This window comes from Piliocolobus tephrosceles, chromosome 21 (genome assembly GCF_002776525.5).
Source record: "Piliocolobus tephrosceles isolate RC106 chromosome 21, ASM277652v3, whole genome shotgun sequence".
Classification (NCBI taxonomy): domain Eukaryota; kingdom Metazoa; phylum Chordata; class Mammalia; order Primates; family Cercopithecidae; genus Piliocolobus; species Piliocolobus tephrosceles.
In genome coordinates this window covers 5485728-5499406 of record NC_045454.1, presented here as the reverse complement: position 1 = coordinate 5499406, position 13679 = coordinate 5485728, and the positions used below count along the sequence as shown (strand labels likewise).

Genomic DNA, 13679 nt, shown 5'->3' with positions numbered 1-13679 from the left:
GGATCACAGGCTGATCTCAGCTCTCAACATGGAGGAAACTGCCTTGACGTTCAATACTGGACACCGATGAGAATCACCAGCGCCATAGTCAATATTACTGAGGGTGGGTTTAAATCTATGATAATAGCAATCTCTGATAAAGCAGCATAAAAGATGTATTTCCAAAATGCCTGAGAACCCTAATGCGAAGCCAGGGTTGAGCTCCCCTCAGAGGGCACCAGCCCAGCACAGCCCCACCTTCTGGCTCTGCTCTCTGCTTGGGGACTTGTTCCCACCAGGATCCAGTGAATAGCAAAGGAGCAAAAACAATCACACAGAACAGGCAACATGGACGAGAGGTGGGGGTGAAGGTGGGGTTGCCATGTCAAATGGAGGACTGTGGGCGATCACAAACGTTTCCATAGAAACAGTGATGTCAGAACAAAGACTTAGGGGAGAAATGCTGCTTGTCACTTGCAGCTGAGGGGCCAGAGGATCCTAGGCAGACGGACAGCCCAGGTGAAGGCCCTGAGAAAGGAGCAACCTCAGTCCCAGAAAAAGGAAAGAAGCCTGCATGGCTAGAGTAGAGGAAGCCAGGAGGACCCAGGCAGGAGATGAAGTCAGAGGAGTCGTGGGAGCCCAGATCCACAAGGATGAGGTCTTGAAACATTTTTCTCTCACACCTCAAAAGATTTTTGGAAATGTATGTTCTCACTCCTTTTATGTATACATGCAAATTTCTCTTTACATTATAAATGACAACACTTACAAATAATGCAATTTATCTCCCATACTTGAAATAAATGTTGTCAAGTTTGGCTAAGCTTCCAGAAGTACACAGTCACCCTCATCTCAGAAGTGTAGAGCTGTAAGGGAATGTGTTTGGGGGTTTAGGAAGTCACTTATGGACACGTGAAGGTGGAGATGCCTGTTTCATGTCCCAGCAGAAAGCTGAGGAGACAACTGGACACAGGATTTAGAGCTCAGGGGAGAGGCCTGCAGGGGACATGAGTAGGTGGGCTAAAGCTGTGAGATGAGATAAGGAAAAGCAGTGGATGTGGACAGAGACAAGAATAAGTTCAAGGTGATTTGAGTCTAATCCCATTTTTTTCCATTCTGGTATTTGTGATTTTTACATTTTTGGAGGACAGGAATCCATTTAAAATTCAAATTGCAGCTGAGCATGACCCTCTCCTACAGGAAAAGCCACACACTATTTGGCAAAGTATTTCAGGGGTCAGTGAAACTCTATCTCTACCAAAAGTACAAAAAATTAGCCAAGTGTGGTGGTGTGCAACTGTGGTCTCAGCCATTTGAGGGGCTGACTGGGGTGGATCTTTGGGCCTGGGAGGCAGAGGTTGCAGTGAGCCAAGATTGTGTCACTGCACTAAAGCATGGGTGACCCAGTGACACGTCATCTCAAAAAAAGAAAAAAAAAAAAATTCCAGGACAATTTTATATACCTGAGCAAATGAAATGCTTCTTTCAATGTCTAAGGTTCTGAAGGCATGAATCCTAAACATGTAATTATTTTCCCAGAAAAATCAGAGTAATATCTTCAAAATAAACACAATTGTAAAAAGATAGCTATAGGTGTTTAAAACAGTGAAAGAGAGGCAGCGGTACAAAGGAGATCTGAGCAAATGTTTTCTTCATGAACACATGGGCTCTGCTGGAACAAGGTTCCAAGTCAATCCAGCCCATCCTTCAACATCTGCAAAGAACATGATAGATCAGAGGAACCTGAGGGGAACATTTACTTAGCAGTTCACAGCTCACCATTTAATCAGATGACATAAAGAAAGAAAATGGAATAATAGGCTACTTCAGCTAAATTTTGATGTCAGCATAAAGAAAAAGTTCCTCGATATCTTTATCAAGTACACACTGAAACAAGCTAAAATCATTTATCACGTACCAGAAAATGTTTCCAATATATGATACAGACTAGAAAGCATGCAGTCCTCAATGCAAACTGAACACAATAAATTTCAGAGAAAAACAATTTTAAAATGGTTAAAAATATATATCTAATGAAATGTAGGATCATAGAAGAATATTTTGAACACATATCATACTTGCAAAACAATGATGTGACCTCATAAGATGCTACCAAAGCTTTTATGAGAAGCAGTTATTTATATTATTTTATTTTAGAGACGGAGTCTCACTCTTGCCCAGCGAGAGTGCAGTTGCACGATCTCAGCTCACTGCAACCTCCGCCTCCCAAAGTCAAGCCATTTTTCTGCCTCAGCCTCCCGAGTAGCTGGGATTTCAGGCACTTGCCACCACACCAAGCTAATTTCTATATTATAGTCAAGATGAGGATTCACCATGTTAGCCAGGCTGTTCTCAAATACCTGATCTCAGATGTTCCGCCCACCTTGGCCTCCCAAAGTGCTGGGATTACAGGTATGAGCCACAGCACCTGGTCTATTTTTTTTTTTTTTTTTTTTTTTAATTAAGAAACACACTGGGCTTGTGGCTCATGGCTGTAATGCCAGCACCTTGGGAGACCAGTATGGCTGTACCACTTGAGCCCTGGAATTTGAGACCAGCTTGGGCAACATAATGAAAGCCCATCTCTACCAGGAACACAAAAATTTGCCCAGTGCAGTGGCACATGGCTGTGTTCCTAGGTACTTTGGAGGCTGAGGTGGGAGGATCCCTTGAACCCGGGAGATTGAAGCTGCAGTGAGCTCTGATCCTGTCACCGCTCTCATGCCTGCGCAATAGAATGAGACCCATCTTTAATAGAAATGAAGAAAAAGGAAACACATGTGTCCTGGGCCTGGGGGCAGGGGGCCTCTAAGGTCAATTAACACGAACTTCAGGAGGTCCTGATGACGTGGGCCCAAGGTGTTTAGGCTGCAGTTTGGTTTCACACATTTTACGACACACAAGATGGCAGTCAGTACATACGTACATTGGTCCGGTCTGGAAAAGTGGAATAACTGGAATTGGGGAGTTTCTGGGTCACAGGTAGATGACAAAACTGACACTCTTTGAGTCTTTGGGCAGCCTTTCACTAGGTACACAATTTATATGTGAGGGGACAGGAGGAATAGTCAGTTACGCCTTAGACTGGCTCAGTGACCCTACGTTTTTACATACACTATAGGGCGGTGGAAGCAATCAGAGAGGCATTTGTCTCAGGTGTGCAAAGGGATGGGTTCTGTCCCACACCTGGAAAGATAAGCTATTAGTTTATATTGCCAGGGTGAAATTCAACAGAACTATTTTAGGGTGGAGATCTTGAGGTTTCCAGTTTGGGAGAGGCATATGTAGCTTTTAAAAAAAATATTTGTAGCTATCTTGTTTAGGAATAAAATGAGGCCGGGCGCGGTGGCTCAAGCCTGTAATCCCAGCACTTTGGGAGGCCGAGACGGGCGGATCACGAGGTCAGGAGATCGAGACCATCCTGGCTAACACGGTGAAACCCCGTCTCAACTAAAAAATACAAAAAACTAGCCGGGCGAGGTGGCGGGCGCCTGTAGTCCCAGCTACTCGGGAGGCTGAGGCAGGAGAATGGTATGAACCCGGGAGGCGGAGCTTGCAGTGAGCTGAGATCCGGCCACTGCACTCCAGCCCGGGCGACAGAGCGAGACTCCGTATCAAAAAAAAAAAAAAAAAAAAAAAAAAAAGAATAAAATGGAAGGTAGGTTTGTCTGATGCGGTTCCCAGATTGACTTTTCTCTTTGGCTTAATTTTGATTTTCCTTCCACAAGCTTGTGACAGCCATAATGCTTTCACACACTGATACTGTTTTATACAGATTTTTCCATAACGGTAAAGTCCAAGGGTCTGTCATGAACCGGGTTAGAGAAGATGAGAAAATTTTCAGAACAGTCCATCTCAAAAAAACGAAACAGAATTTAAAATACAGAATTAAGTAATTTGACTTTTTTAAAATGAAAAGTCTCACATATTTATTACTGAACCCATCCAACCAAGGTGCTCATAACAGATCCAGAGAGAAAAAATTCATTCTCAATAAAACACGTCCAGCTCTCTAAATAGTGGTGACATTTTCAGCTTGATATGGTAACGTGACTGGATCCTCAGACAGCATACATATGTGTGCCATCTTATGTGCAATTCCTTATAGACCCAGCTTGGCTCTTCTCCAGTGTCTTCTTTGACAGTTGTACCTACAAAACTGATGTGGATGGTCTGTCTGCCACTCTGTGCATCACTTTCTCTCTTTTTTTTTTTTTGAGATGGAGTCTTGCTCTGTCGCTCAGGCTGGAGTGCAGTGGTGCAATCTTGACTCACTGCAAGCTCCGCCTCCCAGGTTCACGCCATTCTCCTACCTCAGCCTCCCGAGTAGTAGCTGGGACTACAGGAGCCCACCACCATGCCTGGCTAATTTTTTGTATTTTTAGTAGAGACGGGGTTTCACCGTGTTAGCCAAGATGGTCTCGATCTCCTGACCTCATGATCAGCCTGCCTCAGCCTCCCAAAGTGCTGGGATTACAGGCGTGAGCCACCGCGCCTGGCCTGTGCATCACTTTCAACACTGTCTTTTCCCAACTTAAAAAGACTTATCCATTTACAAACCGGTGATTTCTTTCGGGCATCGTCCCCATAATCTTTCATAAAGCATGATTTCCTTGTCCCTCTACGCAAACTTTACCAAATTCATTTTTTGATACACTATCTGTCTCTGTCATCCACGTTGGAGTACAGTGGCATGATCATGGCTCCCTGCAGCCTCGACCTCCCAGGCTCAAGCCATCCTCCCACTGCAGTCTCCACAGAAGCTGAAACAGCAGGCACATGCCACCATGCCCAGCTAATTCATGTATTTTTTGTAGAGAAGGGGGTTTCACCATTCTGTCCAGGCTGGTCTTGAGTACCAGGGGCTCATGTGACCCATCTGTCTCGGCCTCTAAAAGTGCTGGTATTACAGGCCTGAGCCCACTGCATCTGGTCTCATTGTAAATTTGGTATTTCTTGTTTCAACTTTAGCAGAATTTACATTGCTTTGAATGAGTCTCTTTTCAAACTCATGTGTTACCCATGTGAGTTCCTCAAACTACAGCCTGTTCAGACATGTTATAACAGATTTGTACCAGTTTATTTTGGTGCAAAAAATGTGACATCATGCACAATTTTCTCATAATATGTATTTTTCCATGAGCTTCCTGAAGACCCCTTGTACTAGCAAACTGTATTCAAGAGGATATAAAAAGGATTGTAGATATTCAAGTGCCACTTATTTTTGAGATGCAAGGATGGTTCAACATATTCAGGCAAATCAATGTGATATACCACTTGAACAGAATGAAAGATGAAAATCAAATCATCTCAGTAGACGGAGAGAAAGCATTTCACAAAATTCAACATCCAGTCATCATGGAAATCCTAAACAAAATAGATACAGAAGAACATTTACCTCAACAATAGAAAGACCATGCATGAAACAACCACAGTGGAAATAACCAATCAGGGAACATGTAATGCTTTTCCTGTAGGATCTCACATGATGCAAGAATGCTCTCACCCCTTCTATTCAATCAATACTGGCTGTCCTAGCCAGAGCAATGAAATAGCAAAAGAAATCAAACTCATCCAAATCAGAAAGAAAGAAGTAAAATTATAATAGTTTGTAGATGACATGATCTTCTGTGTAGAAAATCACAGAGTCAACCAAAATGCAACTGGAACTAATAAACATATGCAGTGGATTTGCAGAACAGAATAACAGCAGCAAAAACTAGTTGAATCTCCATACATTAACAATAAACAATTTTAAAAGAAAACTAAAAAACACTTTCAATTGCTAAAGAACTTAAAGTGAGAAATACTTAGGAATAAACATAAAAAAGGTGAGAAATTTCTACCTTGAAATCTACAAACATTGATCAAAATGATTAAAAACATGTATAAATAGAGATACAAGCCATATTGAATGGAATAATATTGCTAAATGATTATATAACCAAATGTGATTTAGATTCAACACAATACTTTCTACAAATTTTTGTTAAAGAAACAAAAAACAGGCCAGGCACAGTGGCTCACACCTGTAATCTCAGCACTTTGGTAGGTGGAGGCGGGCAGATCATAAGGTCAGAAGATCGAGACCATCCTGGCTAACATGGTGAAACCCATCTCTACTAAAAATACAAAAAACTACCCAGGCATGGTGGCAGGAGCCTGTAGTCCCAGCTACTTGGGAAACTGAGGCAGGAGAATCGCATGAACCTGGGAGGTGGAGGTTGCAGGGAGCCGAGATCACATCACTGTACTCCAACATGGGCAACAGAGCAAGACTCCACCTTAAAAGAATAAATAAAAGAACATTCAGGCTGGGAAAAGTGGCTCCCATCTGTTGGCCAGGCTGGTCTCAAATTCACGACCTCAAGTGACCTACCTGTCTTGGTCTCTCAAAGTGCTGGGATTACAGGTGTGAGCCACCGTGCCTGGCCCAATTCTCTTAACATAAACAGTTTAATGTCAATTAATGCTTGAACTCAATGTTAAGTCAACTCAAACTCAGGTCAAGGCTGATTTGACTCTAATGTCAATTAATGCTTGACAGTTTGCAGTATTCATTGCATTTGAAACAATTGTCTCCAAAAGGAATTTTCTGATGTTCTGCAAGGAGTGACCTCAGACTGAAGACCTTGCCACACTGACGACATTTGTAAGATTTCTGTCCAGTATGGATTCTCTGATGCCTAATGAGGTGTGAAGGTGAATTAAAGGCTTTGCCACACTTATCACACTTGTGAGGTTTCTGTCCAGTATGAATCCTCCTGTGTCTTTCAAGGTGTGATTTGCGAATGTAAACTTTGTCACATTCTTCACATTTGTAAAGTTTCTCTCCAGTATGCAGTTTTTGATGACATGCAAGGTATGCTTTTGTACTAAAAACCTTCCCACATTCATTACATGTGTAAGGTCTCTCTCCAGTATGAACTCTCTGATGTTCTGCAAGGCGTGAATCACTCCGGAAAGCCTTGTCACAAACCTTACATTTGTATGGTTTCTCTCCAGTATGAATCCTCCTATGTCTTTCAAGATGTGATTTGCGACTGAAAAGTTTGTCGCAGTCTTCACATCTGTAAGGTCTCTCTCCAGTATGAACTCTACGATGTCCTACAAGAGTTGCTCGTTGCTTAAAAACCTTACCACATTCATTACACTTATAAGGTTTCTCTGCAGTATGAACTGCCTTATGAATCACAAGGACTGAATTTCGAGCAAAGGTCTTGCCACACTCATTACACTTGTAAGGTTTCTCTCCAGTATGCAGTCTATGATGGTATACAAGGTGTGACGTCTGACTGAAGGTCTTGCCACACTCATTACACTTGTAAGGTTTCTCTCCAGTATGACTTCTATGATGACATGCAAGGGTTGCTTTTTGATCAAAAACCTTGCCACATTCATTACATGTGTAATGTTTGTCTCCCCTATGAATTCTAGTATGTTGTGCCAGGTGTGAATCATGCTTAAAAGTCTTGTCACAAACCTTACATTTGTATGGTTTCTCTCCACTATGAATTCTCCTGTGTATTTCAAGATGTGATTTGCCACTGAAAACTTTCTCACATTCTTCACATTTGTAAGGTTTCTCTCCAGTATGAATTCTCCTATGTCTTCGCAGATGCAAATGAAAGCTTGATCCAAGCTGATCTTTAACAGGCTTGGTTCCAGCAAGCCTTTGATCATATTGGTCTGTACTACCTGTCAACTTTTTTATTTCTGTCATGGGTGCTTCATGATCATTTGTTTCATCTTCTCGCCACTGAAACACAAAGTCATGAATGTCTTTCTCAATTTCCCGGGAGCACAATGCTCCAATGTGATAACTTGCTTGTCTTTGCAATGTCCCTGTGTGGAGCACCTCTGTATTGCCTTGCCCTGTTGACGACAATGTATTCATCATGCATTTGGAAGAGATATCTACAAAATATAAACACCAATAGGTTTCCAATTAAGTACAGATGGTATATAATACTGAAATGTGTAAATATCACACACACAAAAAATACTTATTTAAACTTCCCAAACATGAGCTTCAAAGTTTAGGAACACAAAACGAGTAGATTCTTTAATAAATAAAGACCGATTACATGTGCTTCAAATCATTTTTACAGAAGCTTATTTCCAATATCATGACAAAACACGGACAGGGCACAAACATGAGTAAGCCTGAAGTCAGGAGTATTTTTCCACGGTGACCCTAAAGTGTGTCACATTGTGCAAAAAACATATCACTGTCACATCAATGAAGAGAAAAATATATATTCTTAATATATACAGTATATTTAGTATATACAAATACATGCTACAAAACCAGACAATATACTATATTGGTAAATAATCCACAACAAGCTCTTGTAAGGATAATCGAAATCAATGGAAATTCTATATTATCAAACAATCATAGCACTGAGAAGATTACAAAAATCAGCCAGGTGTGGTGGCCCACCCTGTCATCCCAGCTACTCAGGAGGTTGAGACACAAGAATCAATTTAAACCAAGATGCAAAGGTTGCAGTGAGCCAACATTGCACCACAGCACTCTAGCCTGGGTGACAAAGTGAGACTCCATCTCAGAAAATAAAAAAAGGCAGGGGGTGGTGGCTCGCACCTGTAATCCCAGTGCTCTGGGAGGCCGAGGCAGGCGGATCACCTCAGGTTAGGAGTTCGACCAGCCTGGCCAACGTGGCTACTAAAAATACAAAATGTAACCGGGCGTGGTCACTGGCGGCTGTAATCCCAGCTAGTTGAAAGGATAGGCAGGAAAATCACTTGAACTTGGGAGGCAAAGATTGTGGTGAGCTGAGATCGCACCACTGCACTCCACCTTGAGAGACAGAGTGAGATTCTGTCTAAAAAAAAAAAAAAAAAAAAAAAAGAACATTTTAATACCATATCTTTCTGAATAACTGTTACAAAATTACCTATATCCATGTGGAACAGGCACGCTGTGACTTTTTTAAAAACATTTTTGTATTTTTATTTTTTTGATATGGAGTCTTACTCTGTCACCCAGGCTGGAGTGCAATGGCATAATCTTGGTTCACTGCAACCTCCGCCTCCTGGGTTCAAGCAAGTCTCCTGTCTCAGCCTCCCGAGCACCTGGGATTACAGGCACGCGCCACTATGCCCAGCTAAGTTTTGTACTTTTAACAGAGATGGGGTTTCACCATGTTGGCCAGGCTAGTCTCGAACTCCTGACCTCAGGTGATCCACACATCTTGGCCTCCCGAAGTCCTAGGGATTACAGGCATAAGCCACTGTGCCCAGTGGCACTTTGTGACATTCACAAAGGGAATGTGTCAGTTATACTGCATACCACACACTGAAAACTCATAAAAATCAATAAAATATTACAACCCATGATAAAACAAGAAAGAAAATAATAAGTAGATTTATACTGCCTACAGAATTCTAAACAATTCCCTCTTAAGAAAAAAGCCAAAACTTGTAGTTACCACCAGTACACAACATAAGACCTGAAATACGTGTTAAGATCACTACTTTCTGAAGTATGAAGTGAAGAAAATACACAGCATTATAAGGAATAAGAACTGACTAACAGCCGGCCACGGTGGCACATACCTGTAATCCCAGCACTTTGATAGGCTGAGTTGGGTGGATCATGAGATCCTAAGTTCAAGACCAGCCTGGAACAAATGGTGAAACCCCATCTCTACTAAAAATACAAAAAAAAATTAGCTGGGTGTGGTGGCAGGTGCCTGTAATCCCAGCTGTTTGGGAGTCTGAGGCAGGAATCATTTGAACCCGGGAGGTTGAGGTTGCAGTGAGCCAAGATCGTGCCACTGCACTCTAGCCTGGGCAACAAGATGAGATTCCATCTCAAAAAAGTAAAGTAAGATAAATAACTACTTCTCAAATAAGCTTTGGTAGATTTGGTATTCTCTAAGAGGATGTTCCTGCAGACGCGGACCTTGAGAGAACTGAGTCATGGGTGCTGACTACTCGTGAATAGGACCAGTGCATTTATAAAGAGACATTAAAGAGCTCATTGCCTGTTCCTCTTTCCACCATATTAGGACATGGCAGGAAGATCGCTGGGCTAAACCATGACGAAGGCTCTCACCAAGAACCAATTTTGCTGGCACCTTGCTCTTGGATTTCCTACTTTCCAAATTCATGAGAAATAAATGTCTGTGTCTTCAGCCTCCCAGTTTAAGCTACTTCCTTTTTCATTGTTTTTCAGATCGAGTTTCTCTATCACCCAGGCTGGAGTGTAGTGGCACGATTCTCCTACCTCAAGTGATTCTCCCTCCTCAGCCCAGAGTCTCGCTCTGTCGCTCGGGCTGGAGTGCAGTGGCATGATCTCGGCTCACTGCAACCTCCACCTCATGGGTTGAGATGATTCTCCTGCCTCAGTCTCCCAAGTAGCTGGGATTATAGGTGCATGTCATCATGCACAGCTGATTTTTGTAGTTTTAGTAGAGATGGGGTTTCACCATATTGGCCAGGCTTGTCTCGAACTACTGACCTCAAGTGATCAACCCATCTCAGCCTCCCAGAGTGCTGGGATTTTAGGTGTGAGTCAGGGGGCCTGGCCCATTTTTGTCATTTAGTACATTCGAGGTTTCACCATGTTGGCCAGACTGTTCTCAAACTCCTGACCTCAAGCAATCTCCCCACCTTGGTCTTCGAAAGTGCTAGGATTAGAGGCGTGAGCCACCGTGGTCAGCCAGTCTAAACTATTTCTAACAGGACAGTGAAATGACAGAGACAAGAACAGGAGCATCTCATCAACATCACCGAAGGCTGACAAATCTTATTAAACAAAGGAAGTTTAGGGTCTGTACTATAAATCTTGCAATACTTGAAGCCATCTAATAGCACTAACATGTTTTAAAAACCTTGAGACAGATAGGGCATGGTAATCCCAGCATTTTGGGAGGGTGAGGTGCGAGATTCATGAGGTCAGGAGATCAAGACCATCCCAGCTAACAAGGTGAAACCCCATCTCTGCTAAAAAAAAAAATACAAAAAATTAGCCTGGCATGTTGGCACTCGCCTATAGTCCCAGCTACTTGGGAGGCTAAGGCAGGAGAATCGCTTGAACCTGGGAAGTGGAGGTTGCAGTGACCCAAGATCACAGCACTGCACTTTAGCCTGGGTGACAGACTGAGACTGTGTCTCAACAACAACAAAAAAAAATGACAGAAGGCTAAAGAGTAACTCCAACCCACAAACATATATAAAGCTCTCCAGTAAAGGTAAATAAAAAAACAGGTAGGCCGGGCGTGGTGGTTCACGCCTATAATCCCAGCACTTTGGGAGGACAAGTCAGGCAGATGACCTGGGGTCAAGAGTTTGAGACCAGCCTGGCCAACAAGAAGAAACCCTGTCTCTACTGAAAATACAAAATTAGCTGGGTGTGGTGGCGCATGCCTGTAATCCCAGCCACTTGGGAGGCTGAGGCAGGAGAATCGCTTGATCCTAGGAGGTGGAGGTTGTGGTGAGCCGAGATTGCAGCATTGCACTTCAGCCTAGATGACAAGAGCAAACCTCTGTCTCATAAATACATCAATTAATTAATTAATAAAAGGACAGTACAGAAACTTGCATACGTGTACCTTTTCTTCATGAGTAAACTCTTTTTCATATTATTTAAAATGAAAAGCCACTGTGTATATATGTTAACAGAAATGCAACACACACAAAAGTAACTCTGACATAAATTTAAAAAGTTCTGCTGGAGAAGAAGAAGTTTTTGCAGGTTATGGAATTTTTTTTTTTTTTTGGACACAGAGTCTCGCTCTGTCTCCCAGGCTGGAGTGCAATGGTGCAATCTCGACTCACTGCCACCTCCACCTCCTGGGTTCAAGCGAGTCTCCTGCCTGAGCCTCCTGAGTAGCTGGGATTACAGCTGCCCACCACTGCACCTGGGTAATTTTTGTAAATTTAGTAGAGACGAAGTTTCACCATGCTACCCAGGCTGGTTCTGAACTCCTGACCTCAGGTCATCTGCCCAGCTTGGCATCCCAGTGCTGGAATTACAGGTGTCAGCCACTGCACCTGGCCAGGTTATGGAAATTTTAAGATTCACTATTGTGCTATAATCTAAGATGTTTAACATACCTGCAACAATAACGTCTCCCCATATATCAATACAACACACTTCACTTCTGCATACTGAAAGGAATGGACACTAACGTGGTTGTTACATTTACCCTGAAATCATGCTTCAACCACTTACATGTTTACTCAGAACTAAAAGACAAAACTATTTAAAATATTAACAGTGGTTGGGCATGGCGGCTCGCGCCTATAATCCCAGAGTTTTGGGAATCTGCGGCAGGTGAATCACTTGAGATCAGGGGTTTGAGACCAGCCTGACCAACATGGTGAAATCCCTTCTCTACTAAAAACACAAAAATTAGCTGGGCATGGTGGTGAGCAACTGCAGTACCAGCTTCCAAGAAAGCTGGCGCACAAAAATCCTTTGAGCCCGAAAGGTGGAGGCTGCAGTTAGCCAAGATCGTTCCACTGCACTGTAGCCCAGGCGAAAGAGTGACACTGTCATAAAGAAAGAAAGAAAAGAAAAGAAATAAATAAGGAAAGCGCAGAGGAATATGTGAGGGCAAAGAAAGATGTACCTTCAGAGATCTCAGGATAGAAACTTTCCTTTTCCCACAGAATTCTCCCACTTGCAGAGAGTCTCCCCACACACTATTGGAAGGTGGAGCTTCCACTCTGCCCATCTGAGCTCTTACCTGCCTTTACACCTGTAATACATTCCCACCCAGCTGGATTTTGTTGCTATTTTCACTTCACTCTCCACGGTCCAGGGCTCTTTCCCTTGCTCCAACATGGAGACAGCAGGTCAGAGACTCCTGCTTATAAAAAGAAAGGACCATGAGGTGCTGGAGCTTTTCTAGAGTCCCAGCCCTAAATTTCTGTAGGAAACAAGACATTACAGATGGATGTAGGAAAATATTTCACTAATTGCTCTGCTGACTGCCTCCTTCTGAATGCTGAGGGAGCATTGTAACATGTAATATGTGGACATCAAGCTCTCTTCCAAGAACTACTGAACTGAAAGCACAGGAGAAGCAAACAGGGAACTGGGTATCTTTAAAGTCTGCCAAAAGGTTTTGGTTTTGTTTTTTGAGACAGTCATGCTCTGTCATCCAGGCTGGAGTGCAGTGGTGTGTTCTTGGCTCACTGCAACCTTGGCCTCCTGGGTTCAGGTGATTCTCTTTCTTCAGCCTTTCCAGGAGCTGGGATTACAGGTGTGCACCACAACATCTGGCTAAGTTTTGTATTTTTGGTAAAGACTGGGTTTCTCCAAGTTGGCCAGGCTGGTCTCAAACTCCTGACCCATAGTGATCCACATGCCTCAGCCTCCCAAGGTGATGGGATGACAGGCGTGAGCCACCACGCCCAGCCTGCCGTAAGGTTTTATCCCTACTTTAGTTCTGGAGCCCACATTGAGGTATCACGAAAAATGCAGAACATTTAAACAAAGGGGACAGTGAAAGGCCGGATGCTACATCATGAAGCTTTTCATTTCTAACTCAATACGGCTTCCATTTTAGTCAAGCAAGAATGGGGCTCCCAAGAGAACGCAGAGAAAATGCAAAGATACACAAGGGCACATCCCCAGGAGCGATGCTAAACTCACCCAGGGAGACCAGGTTCCTGTAATTCTCCAGCATCACGTCTCTGTACAGAGTCCTCTGAGCAGGGTC

General features: G+C 43.1%; 3 protein-coding genes across 3 annotated transcripts in view; all 3 read right to left on the bottom strand.

Moving 5' to 3' along the window:
- The window catches only part of LOC111528918 (zinc finger protein 468), a 183006-nt gene that overhangs the window by 30934 nt on the left and 138393 nt on the right, over positions 1–13679 (bottom strand). The gene's annotated exons all lie outside the window — the stretch shown is intronic.
- The window catches only part of LOC111528915 (zinc finger protein 28), a 163364-nt gene that overhangs the window by 73533 nt on the left and 76152 nt on the right, over positions 1–13679 (bottom strand). The window lies entirely within an intron of this gene.
- Positions 3677–13679, bottom strand: part of ZNF320 (zinc finger protein 320) — a 25279-nt gene continuing 15276 nt past the window's right edge. The window contains exons 2-3 of the mRNA XM_026448832.2: positions 13613–13675; positions 3677–7896 (exon numbers count right to left, since the gene is read on the bottom strand). Coding sequence (XP_026304617.2) covers positions 6509–7896; positions 13613–13675 — 1451 coding nt within the window. The 3' untranslated portion in view covers positions 3677–6508. The remainder of the gene's footprint in view (positions 7897–13612; positions 13676–13679) is intronic.